General features: G+C 46.2%; 1 protein-coding gene across 5 annotated transcripts in view; it reads right to left on the bottom strand.

Moving 5' to 3' along the window:
• The window catches only part of LOC124306763 (teneurin-m), a 342,803-nt gene that overhangs the window by 97,777 nt on the left and 226,788 nt on the right, over window positions 1–18,238 (bottom strand). The window contains exon 1 of one of the 5 annotated variants that reach the window (XM_046767742.1): window positions 16,767–17,471. The exons of the other annotated variants lie outside the window; for them this stretch is intronic. Within the exon in view, the coding sequence (XP_046623698.1) occupies window positions 16,767–16,779 (13 nt within the window). The 5' untranslated portion in view covers window positions 16,780–17,471. Of the gene's footprint in view, window positions 1–16,766; window positions 17,472–18,238 lie in introns of those variants that run through there. 5 annotated transcript variants of the gene reach the window in all.

Here is an 18,238-nt window from a genome sequence, read left to right as displayed (position 1 = left end):
AGAGGTAAGTAAGCAACTCCCCGGTAACACGACACGCAACATTTTTTCAGTGCCTACTTATCACCACCGGGATATATAAGGGAGCTTGATCTTGCTCGGAGATCAACTCGCGCGAGAAAATTGGAAAGGTCAAAAAGCACGCAAGAATATATTCAAACAACGTGACGTATCTATGAAAACGTGAGATTCATGTGCGTACGATTAGGGTTAACGGTGAAATGTAGCTTCCAGCGATTGGGGGAAAAAAAAATAAAATAAATCAGGCAATAAATATTTTCTCTCAAACTTTATACGAGGAAAATTTTATTAAAGAAAAATGTTTGCAAAAAAAATTTCTACTTGGGTTTCTAGAGTACATTGTATTCGCATTGCAGCCAGATTATTTATGCCGGGGACAGAAAAGTGGAGGCAGTAATTTCGGTTGATGGCTGGATACATCGAGTTTATTATTGCTCTAGGGTCCGAGTAAATGCGTTGGTTTTGCGCTGCGGACATTTGTCCGAAAGTTTTTAAGAGGTATCCGCCCGGTTAGTTTCGCGGGTGAAATTGTGTCGAAGGTAGTCGGCGTTAAATATTGATGAAGAAAACTTGGGGAACACTTTGCTAAGCTGTTGTTAAAAACGAGGCCTGTATTCGGCGAGCGTCTTTCAGAGTGCCTATTTCGAAGGGAACACACGTATAACTAGTCAGTGTTAAATTGCGCTCGAATTTCCAAAGCCAGTAATTTAAGCTCGACTGTCATTATCGCTGGTCCGTATGATGCGGGAAACACCTGCGCAGGAAGGGGTATCCTATTAGGTAAAATGAAATACGTACACAGCTGTAAAGAAGCCTAGGAGAAAAATATTCCAGTTCTCTTACATCTTCCTGAAATATGTATGCACACTACTGCCTCTGCAGATCAATAGCTTCCTATATACGGCTTCTGTAATATCAAACGTGCTCGTATATATTCCTCTCCTCTCCTGATATCATTCCCCCGTCCCGCTGGCATACGATTCTTTGGTTTAATAATTTCACTCTCGTACTTTACTCAAGAGTACTTTATATGCGCAGGAAATAGTTATCGTAGATCGATTCCGTGCCAACGTAAAGTAGTTTCGCTTCGCGCCAATGCAGGTTGAAGAATTATTTCAAACAACAATTTCGAAATAAGGTCAATCTGATTTTACAAGTAACTGGAACAAAGCATCGCCGTACTTGGAGCTGTAAAAAAACTATTTTCCGATCGATATTTCGAAAGTTGTACATTTTTTTAAATCTGTGTATAATCTTCACGAGAAGAAGTTGAGACTGAATTAACACTTTTCACGACACAATGAGACGTCGTGGGTAAAGTAGCAACGGAAACTGGGGCGCGGAGTATTCGGCTGGTCAAGAATGAATCGGCGTTGTCAAAACAGGACAAACGAGTCGACCCCGTGATATCACGATCATTCGGAGTGATTTGGAGCGTTTTCGAGCATTTGACACGGCTTGGAAACTACTATGCGAGAGTACAGTTTGAAAGTTAGCACGGAACTTAGCGCAACGCCTAAATATCAGGCTAATAGAATAATTGGTCTCAATTACAGTCACTCTTGGGACGCGAGGGCGGCATAGCCTTGCACGACGATAGTGAAGAAGCATAAGAATAAGAATAAGAAGAAGGAGAATCTTGATACCGTAAAAAGATGACGGTCTTAAAATAGAACCTGGAGTACTTACTGGCTTGGTAAAGAAATGGCCACGTTTCTCTCACCATCGTCCGGACTTTGAAATTGACGCGTGCCGGTCGAGGCCTGACCTCATTGCCAGCCTTTTTGGAGGAGCCAGAATCGCCCCGAATCCTGACGGCGAAGAGACCAGGTGCGTGTTCCGGCACCCCGTGCTTCTCACAATAAAAGGGAACCGGTATAATAAATTCGATTCGGGGTGGGCGGCTGGTAGCCGAGATCGAGGCGAGGAATAAAATTAAACTGTGCGGTGGACGTCGAACATCCCGGTAGCTGGGCGACGGAAATTAAGAGTTCATATTATGCGCGACGGTGTTGAGATGGAGGAGAAATTTCTCCGTGAACGCGAGATCAGACGGACTGGTAGAAATTACACGCGCGGTTAATTAACGCATTTTTTGGTAATTAGCCGGGCCCAGTCACAGCTAGATTTGATAATGTAGCGTATTCCTCATTCCCGTTTCCTTTTTTCCGACTCATTTTTCTTCTTTCTCTTTTTCGACACTCCGCCTCGTTACGTAGCTGGGTTACCAGATCTCGACTCCGCTCTCGCATCCGTCAACCAAGTTCACAAGGCGTAGGTTTCTTCGCTGTGCCGGGCAGGGTGTATAAGTGGCTTTAAAAACAATGACACGACAGTGAGACGGATAGCTTACACGAATCTTACCACGCGTGCTGTCTTAGGAAACCCTGCGTCGTGTCGCTTTCGAAGTTTAAAACTCAAGTGGTGCAGATTAATCAAAAAGACGGACCGTCGCAAGCTCCGTCCGACTTCCCGAAAGCTGCGAGAACGAATTCGCGTTCGAAACTCCATCGATGCCGGATGAAAAAATTCGACGTCAAGAGCGAATGCAGCCGGCACACGGTGCGTGCTTTTTCCCAAAGTCTATGGCACGTGCGGCCGTAGGCTTTCCTTATCGCGGTGGATCGGACTCTGCGGGGATTTCATTTCGCAGCGTGCGTCAACCACTGATTCGGACGGATAGTCGCATGCAGGCCCCGAAACACAAAGCTCGGATGGACTCTGCAGCATCTGTTGCAGTGCACCGTGCTCTCGTTTTTGTTACCTCGCTCCATGGGAGTAACTCGTTCGATGTGTCTGTCTGCCACGCACATGAACGGATCTTCAATGGCCGCCGAAACGGTCCTGCGGAGATTTGTGTGGGTTTTTAGAGACATTGGCGGATGACTTATTCCAATCAGATTGTCGCTGCACGCTGTTTCTCTTTGACGTTCGGTTTGAAAGCTTTTTCTTTTCACACTAACAGAGACACCGTGCAGTCTTGATAACAATTTACGGAACGAGTGATCAGCCGAAACTCCAAAGTGTTTCAATAGAAACGACAATAAACGGAAACTAAACTTTTTCTCGTCCACCGCTATTCGTGGCTAATAATGAAATACCTTAATCCGCGAAACCAAGGGTGAAAAAATGTCGTTGCAGTTGTCGAATACACTCCGTTTCGTATATTGTATTAGGGATTGGACGCATTAGTTGCAGCCCGGGGTTTGTATTTACATAAGTAACGCGTTCTCAAATGTTGATTTAATGAAAAGCAATGGATAGCTGGGTAGCAGCGGCTCGGCATTTAGATGGATGGGTGTACCGTCGATTATTGGGCAAGGCGTGCGCTTGTGTGGACCTTGCACGCCTGACACGCGTGACAGGCGGTGCGCCGGGTCGTCCGGTCGTGACTAAATTTATAATCAAGTTGCGCGAAACATTGAAAATATGGACTGTAGGAAATGAATAAGCTTTATCAGATCCGGCGTATTTTAGCTGTTTTCGTGCCACCTACACCCGGAGTCTGGGAAATACATGACGTACGAGGATCCGTAATTACCGGATGGTCACGGGGCGACGTAACGTGAGGGGAGGAGGTACAGAGTCGAGATAACGTTAAACGTGCAGCGATAAACAAGGTACGTTTTTCATGCGGCAAAGTCAGGGTCCGTTTTCCACGCTCACAAGACCTGCTCGTTTTTCTACCGTAGCTGCAGTCGCTTTCCTCTCTTTACTATTTTCCTTGCGTCAGAGGGAAGATGAATTACTCGTTAGTTAAAACCCGGTGAAAATGTTTTTTTCTCGCAGAGAAAATTGCGCGTTCAACCAATAGAGTTTATTTTTCCATAGATAAACTGGTGAACCGGAGTGACAATTTAATACTTTGCAGATCGTTAAAACAAATTTCTCTGTTCATTTTTTAATCGCCAACTTTTAATTCACGTGGCTTCGATCAACAGCTGTCGCAATATCGCGGCGACGATGAGCTTGGAAAACTACGAAGTGAACGAGGAAATGACCGAATGTATTCGGTAATTAAAAGAACGTTACTGCCGCACGAAGTTCGTGATTTATGCTAATTTATAACGCATACATTGAATCAAATTTCAACCGGCAACCATATTCGGTTTTATGATACAAACGAGTGGTTCCTGTATCGTGTATCGCCTTTTCGAGCGGCGGTCTTCTGTCTCAGGATTGTGTTGTACGGCTAGGCGGGTTGCGGAGGTGTACTGGCAGCAATTTAAAGCCGGTCTAAGAATAGACGGGGAATCTTTACGACGCGGTGCCTAATGCAGATAAAGAGGAAAGCATAAAACAGTGCGTGGCCGCCGACGTAACGCGCGGTGCTGCTCGATTTCACCGATAAAACGCATCCCTCATATGCATAAATTTTCTCCTTCATCGGTTATAATAATTCACCCCGAACTCTTCCCCCGCCATTCTCGCGTCCCAAAAGCTTCCTTCGTCCTCCGTTTCCTCGGTAGCTGTTATATCCCTTAGGCTGGATCGATCATCACCTGTCTCGTATCACCTATAGAACCCGATGCTGGTCAACCGATCCCTGCATCAAGAACCCCTACGACTCACCCTGTCGCAGATGCTCGAAATTGCTAGGAAATAAATTACCTTAATATCGAGCCCTGATCGGAATCGTCGCGGGGAATAAAAAATGATGCCAATATTTTTGCCCCTCCTAAATATAATGTGATATTGCAACAACCGCGACAGATATATACACATCTAGTGTTTCACTCCTACAACTCAAATCGAACACCTTGAAATTAAACTTCCGCAGTGATTTTCCTCTGGGATAGAAATAACACAACCTTTCAGACATGATTATTTTCCAATATTTTTCTATCCGATGGGGTCCCAATGTAGATTTGTAGCTTTGTGCGATGCAGCATTCAATCAGCCGTCCAGGTGCACGCTCCTGGTTTAGTATAAAGCGGAGTTGTGCCGGTCTGCGGAGAGCTGCGTATTATTCGTCATATTTCTTAAATGGTATATTGTTGCTTGTTCAGCGACGACAGTAAGCCGCAAAGGTCTGGAACTGGCAGCTTAGCGGTTCGCTTTGACAGCGAAGGAATGACAAGGAAGGAGAGCTGATACCAGTCCATTAGACCCCGAGACTATACGACAAACGTTTCCATCCCGATGGTCGGATGAGATTGATTCGTTCCGAGAACCGGCTAGCCGAGGATAGGCACAATGGAATACCCTTGGATGGATAAACAACCCGAGACAATTGTGTAATCATGGACGACGTAATCAATGCTCGCGTAAAATGCGGAGTCTCTAACGTAGGATCGCTTTTTGGAAACGGATGGAGGGTACCTGGTTTTCGGGTTTTCGGGTTTTCGAACAGACAAAATCTCTTCTTCAAATTCAACAATGTGTCGCACGGCTTGTGGGTGGCCGTACGGACGACGAACGAGCGAGAGAGAAAGAGGCAGCTTAGGGGGGAGAGTAAAAGGTCGGGGTGAGGCGAAACGATAAGAACCTTTCCGAGGGAACACTTAAATCCCATTAAAACGGACGAGGCCTACGGCGAGCAAAAAACTGACCCTGATACTGGAATCCCGCGACACTGAAAATATGCTCCACGTCGACGCGGTCGCTCTGTCGCTGGAAAAGTTTGAATAAAAAATGAGAAAACGTAGAAGTACAATTTTTCCTCCAAGTGGTAACGAAAATTCAACGAGCACTTGAAAATGCGTCAGGTTGGATCGCGCTGTTCGATCGTATTCGATCTCTCATCCGAGCTTTGGAACTCGACGATCGTTTTTTCCTCCTCCTCGTTCCCATGATCCGAACGAAGAGGAAAACCCTCCCACAGTATAATGTATGTATAACGATATTTTTCCACGGTGGATATTTTTCGTAGGTAACGGAAATCCAGGCAGTTGAAACAACATCTCAAATGACTGTCTGCTGCACTAAAACGAACTACACGAGGTATAATGTAGGGGGTCGTCCCCGTCGGTATAAGATGACGATTATGGCCCGAGCTCCAGGCACGTCGTTTCAGGATTTGTTATCTTTGGTCCGGGGTGCCCAGACTGCTGCTGCGGTGAAGGGAGTCTATCCTTCGGAGCGTCTCAGCGCCACGTGGTTAGCCCGCGGTACTTTTGAAGGCTGGTCTCCCCGATCGACACGGAGTGAAAACCCGGGAGCCAAGGAACGGAGAAAAGGAATTACGGGGCACGAGGAACGTTGACCGTGCAAGCATTTCCCGATAATCACGGGGGACCGGCTCCAGAGGTCCCTCCGTTTCATTCCCGCCGCGTTTCTATGGCAACCGGTGACCCTCACCGACGCTTTCGCCTCTCCTGGCACAGTGGTCTTCGAGACTAGGTCAAAGGGTTAACGATTGGCTCAAGGACGCCGAGGAAATACTTATTCGCGGTAACTCTCCAGAGTTTCTAACAGCAGCGGAACGTCCGGTGGCTTTACGAGCAATACGATTCGTTTCGAGAGTCCGAGATGTCGAAGAACGCCACGTTTGATTAGAATTTAAACTCCTTTTTACGATTGCTTTCCAAAGAGGCGATTTTTGATTTCAAAACACGCCAAGTTTGTTCTCCGCCTTCTATCGACCCGTGGGTATATTATTATGCACCAGAGTTGCACGTCTGCTTTTCTTCCCCCGGCTCTTACAGCCACCCTTGTTGCGTCTGGGAGCGTAGCCACCCTTACAGCCAACGAATGCCATTCATATTTTACTACTTCCAGTAATTAAATTCAAAGCAACAGCGCAGCCCGGGTCGCATCGGTGCGCTTAGGCGACCAGGTGTGGGTTCAGAGTAGGTTCGTATGCGGACATACGTACGAATCGTAGGTGCGGCAAATCCACGTGTGGATTCACGGCAAAGCTTCACCGGGGCAGCGTCGTTTGTTCAAGAGGATTTCGAGCCTCAGCGGTGTTAAATTCGCCTCTCTAGAATTACGTATACCCAGTGGTTGATCTTTTTTCAGTCGCGGTTAAGTAAGCCAATCTTGAGCCAACTCGAATTCTAACTACAGGTAATAGGAAACACCAGAGGTGATCCTCTTTCGCGGTCAACTTTTACTTCCGGTAATGTTTTTTCTTTTCATCTAAAATGTATACGATTACGCCATCAGCGCCTCGCGAATCCGTCGATTGATGTTGCTAGGATGACTAATAATGAACCGTATTTTCACCGCTCGTTAGCTAAATTCGACGTCGATCGTTCGTGAAATTCATAAAACATATAACGGTCATTCATACACCGGTTTTAAAAATATTTCAACGGAAATATCGCGTATCAAACGCATCAAATATCCAAACATTCGAACTAAAATGTACACATGTCGCATTAAAAACTGAACATGCAATGCACTGAGTACTGTGTCACATGAATATTGAGTGTAGATGCGGGTCGATTTGTTCGTCGGTGCAGAGAAGCGAAATGTGCTTTGAATGTTTCTCGGAAAAATACATAAAGTATCAAGCTTCCCCTCTGTGCGAGGTGAAATCTAGATCTGCATATAGTATTACAGTGTTTTCCAGTTTCACATTCAGCGACATAAAAATTTTATTTCGTCAAAATAATTCGGTATGACAAAAAAATTATCGAGCCATCATAACCCGGCATACATGCCGTGAGTTTCTATTTTCGTCTCCATAAAACGAGAGACGATGACGTCCAGGACGACTTGCATTATTTTTGAATCAACCTTATCCACGACGATACGAACCTTCATCAGTGCCGAGTCGGTGAAATATTACAAATGCGACAATATTGGATTAGCCAGAGAACTCCCGGAAGGCAGCCCTGAATTCGGCAAGATTTTCACTTCGGAAAGCCTCTTGGGGCCCGTGCAAGACTAAGTCTCGATTCGAGTCCTGGAAAGGGTCCTTCGAGTCAATCCTCGCGGGCGGCGGTTATCGATCACGGCGTGCACATGCAGCTCTTTGCGATAACCGTTGAGGGTGTTCGGTTTTCTCGTCGAAAGACCGATATGGTTATTTATGCATCGGTCCGCGGGGAGGCCTTCTGCCTGTATACCCAGGTATGTACCTACTTCGACATGCCGCCGAGGGAGAGGAGGAGTTCCGTGGCTGGCCAACAACTCCCGGGAAAGTTGCCCTCAGGAGTTCCGGGATTTTCCTTCCGAGGTTTCGCTTGAGCTGTAGAAAATCCACGAGTTTGAGGCAAAATCGGATACACGCACCCCCCCCGCGCCGGCGAAATCAACCCCCACGCGGTTTATTTCTTCGGATTGTATTTACTCCGCGGCTCGTTTTTTTTTTTTTTTTTTTTACAGCATACCGGAAGTGCTCGTGAACCGGCGGATCAGGCGCACGTTCTTCACATCCGGACCGCGCAACGCTTCGGTCTGTATCCCTACCCTGGCGTGGTCTGGGAAAATGGTGTAAGGGCCGAGTTTAGTTGCCGGTCCGTGGGGAGAGAGAAGCCTGCGTTCGCTCGTTCGAGGGGTTCGGAATGGTTTAGGCGTATTCGGGGTGGTTCAGGGTGGTTTACGAAGGTTTACGGGGGGGTCCGAACCACCCGAGTCTAATTTACAACGTTTCTGGCTGTGAGCGCTCTCCTGCGGCATCCCTGCGGGGGTGGGATTCGGCAGAGCCGTACGTGCGCTGATTCCCGGCTTCGACGCACCCCCACCCCCGCTAGGCATTGCGAAAATTTCCAACTTTCTTCATTTGTCCGAAACGGAAAAACTTCTCTAACATTTTCCCACCAAACCTTTGCCCCGACTCTTCTTCCACTGTCACACTCGATTTCCGCACCCCCGGAATTCGAAGGTTCTACCGGCACGGTCATTGCAGCCAGTTTGAACACCACGGGGTTAAGAAAAAAATAAAAATATTTAAAAAAAACAAGAAGAGGAAAAACGGTTCCAGCGGTGCGTGCGGAGAGCCTGCGATATATCGGCGATCCCGCGGAGGAAGTCCTGGTCCTACAGGTCAGCCGGCCCCGGGGACGACGCGACACCGAATAATGACCGACGCCGCAACCCTGGATTAGCAAATCCCATTCAGGATTAGGTTTACAGCGCGGGTCGCTCTCTTCCGCTGGAGGGCAAAGCTCTAGGCTTGGGCTTAGGTTCAGGACTCGTGGCAGCGTCGATGTTCCGTGACCGTGGCTAAGCTCACCCCGGCAAACCTGGACTTTGGCGCACTTCGCCCGGGTTACGCTCCGAAACACGTATACGAATATCCCAACCACCCGCGGGCCCCGGTCTCCTCGAATATCCATTAAACCAGTTGAGCCGCAAACCAAAACATTGACTCGGTGTTACGTAAACGAGAAAGTGGACTCTGGTCGTTTCCGAATTTAGAATTCTAGGCTGACCTCGCGGCGCGCGATTCTAGTTGGCAGTCAGTCGGGTCACTCAACGTCTGCATTTCGACTCTAATCCCGATGTCGGTGCTCACATTTCGCAGCATTGAACTACGCGCGCTCTTTCGACGTAAACTCAAACAGATATCGTAATACCGAGTTTCCGTTTCACCGACCACTAATCTTTCCTCATATCGTGCTCCTTCCCCGTTTTCGTTCCCGCACGCTTCGAGGAGCAGTGATTAGGGACGATTTCATTTTTCCAATCCCGCACCGCGTATTTCCAGCGCAATAGCCACCCGCCTACCCCTCATTATTATAAAGTCACTAACGAACATCGGGGGCTCTCCCTGAAACCCAACGATCCTACGACCCTCCAATCTCGCCCCTGGCCAACGGACCAAATCAATTCCCTCCGCACCCCGACAATCGCAAACAAGAGATTGAGCCACTTAATACTTGTAAGTAGCGACGACAATGAACCGCTGCTCGGTCGGATCAAACGTCCGTCAAGAATCTACCGTATCTACCCTCTCATCGTTCGGTACGAATGGTTCGACGAATCAGACTTCATCCGCGATTCGAAACACAACGATAAGTACTCGCAGCAACGGTTGTTATTTTTCTTTTCTTTTAGGTTTCCGCACAAATCTTTGATTAGTTCCTTGAACAGCGTTCAAAGTCCACTTTTACCTTGCAGTTTTGCGAAGCGTAGGTACTACCTCGGTTTTTGTAGTATTTTCTCTTTAGACGGGAGAATTCGCACGGATAATATCAACTCCGTCAATGAACCGAAACGTCACGTTGTGGCAGGTTTAATTGATAGAAATGAGAGTAATTGCAAACAGCAGAGTTAGCGGGAGAAAATCTCGCTTGCACCACATCAGACGAACCTCGAAACAACGAACCGGGGTAAAAACTGTCGATCCTTCTTTTACGCTCGGCCATCATCTCCTCTGACGCGTACGAAGCAAACGGGTGGCAATTTTCAATTTTATTCTCACCCTTTTTCTTCCGTTCATCCGTTGGAAAAATTAATCCATCCACAAAAGCCGTGCACGCATGTGGCCGTAAATGTGTATCATTTTTATACATACGTGTGCTTCCGCAGATAGGCAAATCCGTTTCCCAAACTAAAAGCGAACGCAGCAGCGGGAAATTGTGCTTGTTTTCGTTCTTTTACTACCTGGATTACAACTTTTTCCCTGTTATGCATACGTATATCTACAGAATAATCAGCGTCGCGATAAAAAAAATTTCGTAATTAGATACCGCGTATAAGGTGGTGATCATTTTTAGTATTTCAATTCGTACATCTTTATTGCCTTTCGCGGTATTTTATCACATTTCCAAAAGACTCAATTTACTTATTGGAAGATCATCGTATCAAATCTGTACTTTCTGAGTTAAAACCAGCGATTAAACGCGGGAATGATGACGGAAAAATTGATCGTCATGATCGAACGGGTCCTGCAGATATCTGCTCTTTAAATCTGGATCATCTCGCGGGATTTCAAACGATTTTGGTTCAGTTTCATGACCGCCGAGTGCAGGAACATTCGCGCGAGTATGTGTCGGCTCTTTACTCAACAACTTGCAGCCTGCATGCATTATTCATCATCTCGTCACTCTTCATGGGATAATAGTTTCACCCTTCTCAACTTCCCGTAGTCCGCTATCGATTCGCACACCTGCCATCCCCATGAATCAGTCATAAGTCGGCAATTAATGTCCGGCCGAACTTTATGAAGTTCCGAGTCGTTTTTAAATTCCGAATAAATACTTGTCTTAATCAAATGTCGAGTTTCTTGTTCAAGAGCATCCAACGCCACATGCGGGTCGTGTCTTCGCCGAGAATTCGTGCCGTAGGAATATGCAGATGGGGTTGCCAAATTTCAATTAGGGCGGGTGTATACGTCGCTTTTCGCAAAACACGACATGTAGGCGCAGATATATATATACATATATATATAGTATAAATATACGGGCATTTCGTATCCTAATTAACCGGCTCTTTATTGAAGCCAGATTAGCAATTTTGTGGTTTCTCTTCTCCTTTGTCTGCACCGTATAAACTTCCCTCGCGTGGTTATCGCGCCGTCCAACCCCTTTTCCCCTCTCCCCTCTTCGCCGAGAGTCTACTATTTCCGGTTTAGGGATTTACGATTCAACGAGGAGGGATTAATCTCGTCCTAATCACGCCAGGCTTTGAATATCGCATTGCGCTTACAACAAAACTACCCCGAACAATAATCGCACCCCTTGCACTGCTCAATTATAGAATCGAGATCATCGGGTGATCTGGGTGCATCTCTTCGATCTTTTTCACGGTTCTTTTTTCTTCGGTATTTCCCTTTTTCTCACTCTGCAATGCAATATAAAAGCAGAGAATTTTCGTATTAAGTCGGTCGATGTTCCGAAACAACATGTTCAGGGTATAAAATATGCATTCCATTCCGCCACTGTCCAAAAAGGAATGTCTCACTCAGCTGTATGTTATTGACGGTATTTGCATAGACGCGTATCGCAAATTCTTCCGTCAAGCTACCGTGCAATAAATCCCTCTGCAACACGAACTCTTCAAAGAATAGCTGTGAATCGTTGCGCTAATTGCGATAGCCTATTTTTTATTCAATTCGGGATCGAGTGCGTAAATTAGAGCGTACAGATGATAACGCGAAGTCAAGGTCTTGATCTCGGTAAGCGGACCAAAAGCGACGCTGCATCAGCGGTTGCGTTAATCAATAATAAGGGCGATCCCAGATTTCCGTTCAGAATCCAGTACATACCGCGCTTATCGGCATCTCCGTTGTAGACGGCTTTAGTAGCGACCGATTGAATGAGCCGCATAAAGCACGGAGAAACGAGTTCATGAATTAACGGACGCGAGTCATCGAGGATCGCAGTAAAATAGGGTGGATATACCGACTCGGAGTGCCTTGGGTGATAAAAATCAGGGCAGTCTGGGTACCGTCGTAATTAATCGACGATTCGTTAAATCCGGTCCGATAGTTCGATAACGTTTGCCAGGTACGGGTTTCGGGATTAACTCTGACTGACGGATCGAAACGGCTGCTGCGGTATATGAGGAGCTCGAACGATCCGGGAGGAAACAGAACAGAACGGGAGGAGAGAAGACGTCGCAAGACCCGGTGAAAGGAAGCTTATATACTCGGATCGCCGCGACGCTCGTATTACGTTACAATCTCCGTTCGCTCCGCGTCCCCCATGCATGCCGTGGTCACTTCACCACTCTGCGCAGACAGAGAGAGGGGCTGCCTTTCCTCTCTTTTCCACTCCCGCGGGACGCAGAGGGCTGCGCAAGGCCGAGATGCAGCTTGCAGCGAGCACAGCGTTGCAAGCTCAAGCTGCGCGGTGCGCCCTGGCATGTCAAGCTCTGGTCTTCGCCGCCACTACAGGTCAGCCTCTGAGCCACGTGACATCCGACCTCCACGGCCTCGATAATGCCTATCAGCTCTATCACGGAACGACACGGAGTAAGGGCGCGGTTAGAACCGCGCTGAACCGAACAGTACGGGGTTTCCCCTGCTACGGGATGGTCGTCTGAACTCGGAGTGAGATTTAGGCAAAGCTTTGTGCAACCCAGATCGCTCGCCTTCGGATCTAAGAACTAAATCGAAATTGGGCTGACGGAGTAGTTAAATGAGAAGATGCGCGTTTTCCGGTCGGGTGATGCGAAGGGATTATACAGCGACCGAAAGTTGCTGGTTTATGGAGTTACGAGGAGAATCCTTTAACGGCACTGGAAGCTTCAGCAGCAATGGTTACTTTTTGTTTAAAGAATCTTGCGTGGAGCATTGTTCGACGACATTTGCAGCATAACTACTTGCGGGAATTCATTTCAAAACAGAGAAGACGATTCGTTGGAAAATTGAACAGAACAAGCACGGAGTGATGATGTAACTTATTTCGGACCCGGTATCAGCTGCTGGATCATTTGCGGAGTGTAAACGAAAAATTTTCCGCGACTTTACCAGCTGGCGCTACGAGCTTCTCTCTCGGTGTCGCGGCGTTAGGTTCTCTTGGCTCCTATTCCGAGCTTTTAACAAATTAGAAAGCGTAGAAACAAAGAGAGCTGCTTCCTCCGAAGGGGGAGAATCTGCAGGGATCCGCAGCTCCGAGATACCGGGTGTCTTTTCTGCCACTTCACCGTTTCACTTTACGTCAGACGAGGGCTTCATTGTGTTACGATGATTACATATCGATCCGAGCAGCTATAACATCGATCAAGACAAGCAGGTTCGGTTTTTAAGGAAAAGGATCGAGTTACGTTCTCGGCGGAAATCGGCAATACGGTATTTTTTCGAGCTCATAGATCATCTTTTGATCCGCGTCCGTTGTTACGGTAAATCAATGCTCGGAATCACCTAACGAACGATGTTTTGTTGTTATATATTATCACGCCAGGCGAGCAAAGCCTTATACAATATTTTCCGAAGAATGAAAAGTTGGCGAAATTTGGGGCACGCGAGCGAGTTTGTCAAAGGAAAATTAATCAAAAACTTTTTTCTCTTTTTCGTTACATTATATCGTCACCGTTATACATTTGCCGAGTTTCTGATTAGTTTCAGAAGAATCGGTCAACTTTCAGGGAAAAGAATCGAGCGGTGAAGCAATAGCTAGTTATATAAGCTTCTCCCAAAACCACAACAAGTACCTAATTCAGCCGATCGGCATAATCAATAATCCCTTCGTCGCCCCAATTTTAGCTTCACAATTCAGTCAGTTTTGCATTCAAAGTTATACACGTCGTGCGCTTTATCGACTCTCAGATGTGAATTCGTACATTTCTATTACTTTGCGCAGTGTGGACAAATTAACTTCGCTGCTTGATATCAGTTCACGTCCAAACCAAGACCTGTATTTACATTTACGAGCACGTAGCGCTATGCGCGGAAGTTAAAACGATACGAAGAGAGAAATAAAGGGTTACTGTTCTTACATTTGCAGATACATGGTCATATTATTTTTTGCAACTACTATTTTTATCACGGATTTGTAACTTCAGCATGGAGGGAAAAGAAATTAACACTCTGAGTACCCGCGGGTGGACCCGTCCAAAAAAAAAAAAAAAAAAAAAAAAAAACTAACACTCGTATCGTGGGGAAAAAGACGAGAGTAACAAAAATTGAAATAATGAAAAGAAGTGTCTCGAAGCTCTCAGCTCGGTTATTAACTTCTAGCCAAAACTTGGAACTTGGCCAGTGCGCTGATTTAAAACGGCACAATGCAGTGCGGCACTCCTAAGTTGCACTGCAAATAAGTGTAGCGAGGCATCCACGTCGCTGCAGCGTTTTCCGACGAGGAGAACGACAACTTATTCGCAAAACGTAACGTTCAAGTGCAGCTGGATGAATTATAATCCTCTAATACGTCGCAAGAAAATCGTGGGGAAATTGCCTGAGCTTCGGCACAAAATTGGCAAGATATATGTGGAGATTAGTTATTTTTAATCACGATTCTTTTTCCGTATACAGGGTGTGATTTCTACCGAATAATACATGCCGTACAGTGACGTTCATTAAGACCTTCGGCTTTTGGCTAATTTGTTTTCGGTCCGAAATAAAATGCGAGTTCGACTCGACACGAATTACGTGATAATGAGTCCAAATCTCTCACGTCGGCTGTATCGCCAGTCATTGTCACATAATTTGTACAGAATCGTGCTCACATTTTTTTTCGTATAGAAAACAAGTTAGCCGAAAGCGCAAAGAATTAATGAACATTTCTGTAGACAGTTCGCAGAGCAAAAAAAAAGAAACAAAAGTAGCGAGCTTGCACAGTCTGCAAATTGCATTGTTAAGTTTTTGTCTGTTCGAAAGCAGTCGAGTCGGCTAGATTTGCATTGTTGAATGAGAAGGTAGTCGGGGGTGAAGCGGGCGAGATTATTTACATAGAGTCGCGATTCGTGTCTGATCGTGTCATTGAACCCGGTTAACAAAGCACATTGAGTTAAGTATTTTTAATAGGTGACCCAACCAAATTCAATCTTGTTACCGGTTGATCGTACTTACGAACCAACGTTTAACTGTCAGCTGTACGTAATTGATTGCTTTACGAAGTCAACCCCCCGACTTCGCTTCGTATACCCCGTCGTAAATTATAAGTATCTACCCATATTCCCTGCACGCAATATCGATTCTAATAACCTATGCGACTCCAATATTTACCCTTTCAATATATCAATCACAATTTTTCCACCCATGTAATAACGCAACCGTTGAAAAAACGGACCACGTTTACAGTTCATTCGGGATTTGATCGATACCGGATATGAAAATGAGTAAAAAATCGTCTCTAAATTAGAACGAAGGAGACAAATGCAAGAAATCAACCGTTTTTAGCACATCGATCCAGAAACTCAACGACGTTGAAAAATTCTTTCTCTCTTTGCCGCTCCTTATTTTTCTCTGAGCCGTTTCGTCCACGTGTCATTATTTTCGCGTTACTATTTCGGTATCGCAACCCTTTGGAGTTAGTCGGAGGGGGAGCTGAAAGCACAGTGGGTGTTTCATTGTGTCGGGGAAAGATACAAGCTGCATTTGTTTTCATTAAAATTCTTCAACAGCACGTATACGTACGTATAGGTATAATAACGTTTCGGGTACACCGATCGTTTATTTTTTTACGTATCCCTCTCTATTTCTGATCTTTCTTTTCTGTGTACCCACACCCGGCTGCTACATTAAGCCCGCAACTGCAGCAACTGCCGCTTCAATAGCGCGTTACTTGCTTTATTAGCGTAGAGTACGCGTGTATTTTTGGAGTCGGTCTGCACCGGACGTCCACCTAAGGCATAGGTCACGTGTATCCAAGCACTGAGGAACGAGTGCACGTGCATTATATATGGGAGCCGGAGCAGCACTCATTGAATGCTAATTTATATCGAAGAGCAAAAAGAAGGTCGAAGGGAAAGTGTTCGAGTTCCAGTGCAGGTAAAAGTCCGTCAAGTGGTTGTGACTGGGTAGTCGAATGGAAGGTATTCGCTGCATCCCTTCCATCCGGTCCACCGATTCGAAAAATACATTTCGAGCAGGCAATTATTATTATATGCACTCGAGCCACGAGAAAATTACCAGCAGGTCGTAAGTTTCTTCGATACGTAAGTTGAACTTCTGAGCAAGGAAACTCGAGAGGGTGAAAATGAAAGGAAGGGTGAAAAGAAAATATGAAGAAAAATAAAAGACAGGCAATAAATACCGCCCTTAGAACTCGCGTAAGACAAGAAGGTATTAATTCGGGGATTACCGAGTCTCGGGGAGGCGGCGGGTGGTCCCTAATAACAGAGACGAATGAAGGGAGAAGTCTTGTTCGGATGGTGGGTGAAGCTAGCAGGTAGAAAGACAAGGGTTAAGCGAGAAATGAGAGAGAAATAGGGCGTAGCAAGGGCGCGGCGCAGGAGAAAATACGCACCTGGTTGGTACATTGGTCCACTGCTAAGGTTGGGGTGTCTCGACGAGTTTTCATTGCACAAAACCACTTAACGACACTTAGATCAGCACCATCATGATTGCCCGCTTCAGAGCCACTGTTGATAACGACGAACGACGACGAGTGTGAAAGAAAAGCACAACAAAAAAAAAAACCGTTGAACAGGAAGTATATTTATGTATCAGCAACAATAGGGGTGGCAAACAACCATCATCCCAGGGGCACTATTTCCGTGGCACAGAATCCAGCCGAGCACTGTTGCGGTTCACTGTTTCCGAACTTGGGTTCTCGGATTTAAAGGTATCGGGACCCGAAAAAGCGTCGAAAGGAGAAAAAAGTAAAAACTTCCCCCGTTGCGCGAGACGCGGAAATTTGTCCGAGTTTCGATTCCGTTTAGCGGCACAATTAGCGACGGCGATAATTCTTCGTTGTTCCAGAAGTACGACAACGGCGGTTGGTTTATCGGAGAAAAACCAAATAAAAAGCAAAAAAAAAAAATAACAAACAACAAACTAGAGGAACAAGGCGACGAACGAGTCTTTCTTCCGCGTATTTACGGAAATTCGAAGCACTGCGCGCCGATGATTGTAAAGCTTGCGTTAAGGGTGGTGCTTTTTTTCTTCCCTCTTTTTTATATTGTTTCCTTGTTTCTTCTTCTCTCTCTCTCTCTCAACGAGCTTGCGACACGACGGACGTTGCCCTCGGGCAGCAGGCGGTGTACTGAGGTCTGCCTTCGCATTCGACCCGACTCACAGCTGAACACCACAGTGGCGCATGCGCCACTTAACATGGCCGCCGTGCGCCGTCGCTGCTGCCGCTGTTGCGGCCACCGTCGACGTCGTCGTCACCCCCGCCCCCCCCCCCCTTTCAACCCCTAAATCGTCGTTCTACACCCCCAAGGCCTCCGCCCGCTCTGGTGGCTCACCCCTGAGAGACGAACCTCCGGGCTAAGACTTCCTGTCAAAGATTCGAATTCCCACTAACGGGCATGCACTGCGTTCCAAATAAATTCCTAAACTTTTATATTCGATTTATACCCCACCGCACGTACTCCTCCAGACGTTCATCTCTGACATGAACTAGGCCTGGTCGATTCCCAGTTTCCTTTGATATGGTAACAACAATTTCTGACAATTTTTTACTTCACCTTCCTCTTAGCGGAGGGGTGAAATTCTCAGAGACGGAGATAACGTAGCTCGTTTCAAGTTACGTTTCGATATTGGTTAGAGCGGAAGAATCCTTCGGTTAAATTCCCACTTCTTTTACTACTCGTATCATGTATGTAGCCAGGTAAACGTCATCAATAGATTCCGCGTGCCAGTTTGAAAGTATCGAACGGTAACTTAAACGAAACCGATGAAGAGTTCATCGCTCAACATCAGAATAGTCCACCATGTTTAGCTCAATGATTTTGAAACGATCTAATAAACAAAGTAGAAAATAATTTGCTCTAG

The sequence above is a fragment of the Neodiprion virginianus genome, chromosome 6 (genome assembly GCF_021901495.1).
Source record: "Neodiprion virginianus isolate iyNeoVirg1 chromosome 6, iyNeoVirg1.1, whole genome shotgun sequence".
Classification (NCBI taxonomy): Eukaryota; Metazoa; Arthropoda; class Insecta; order Hymenoptera; family Diprionidae; genus Neodiprion; species Neodiprion virginianus.
Note: the sequence above shows the minus strand (reverse complement) of the source record. Positions and strands in the feature narration are given on the sequence as shown.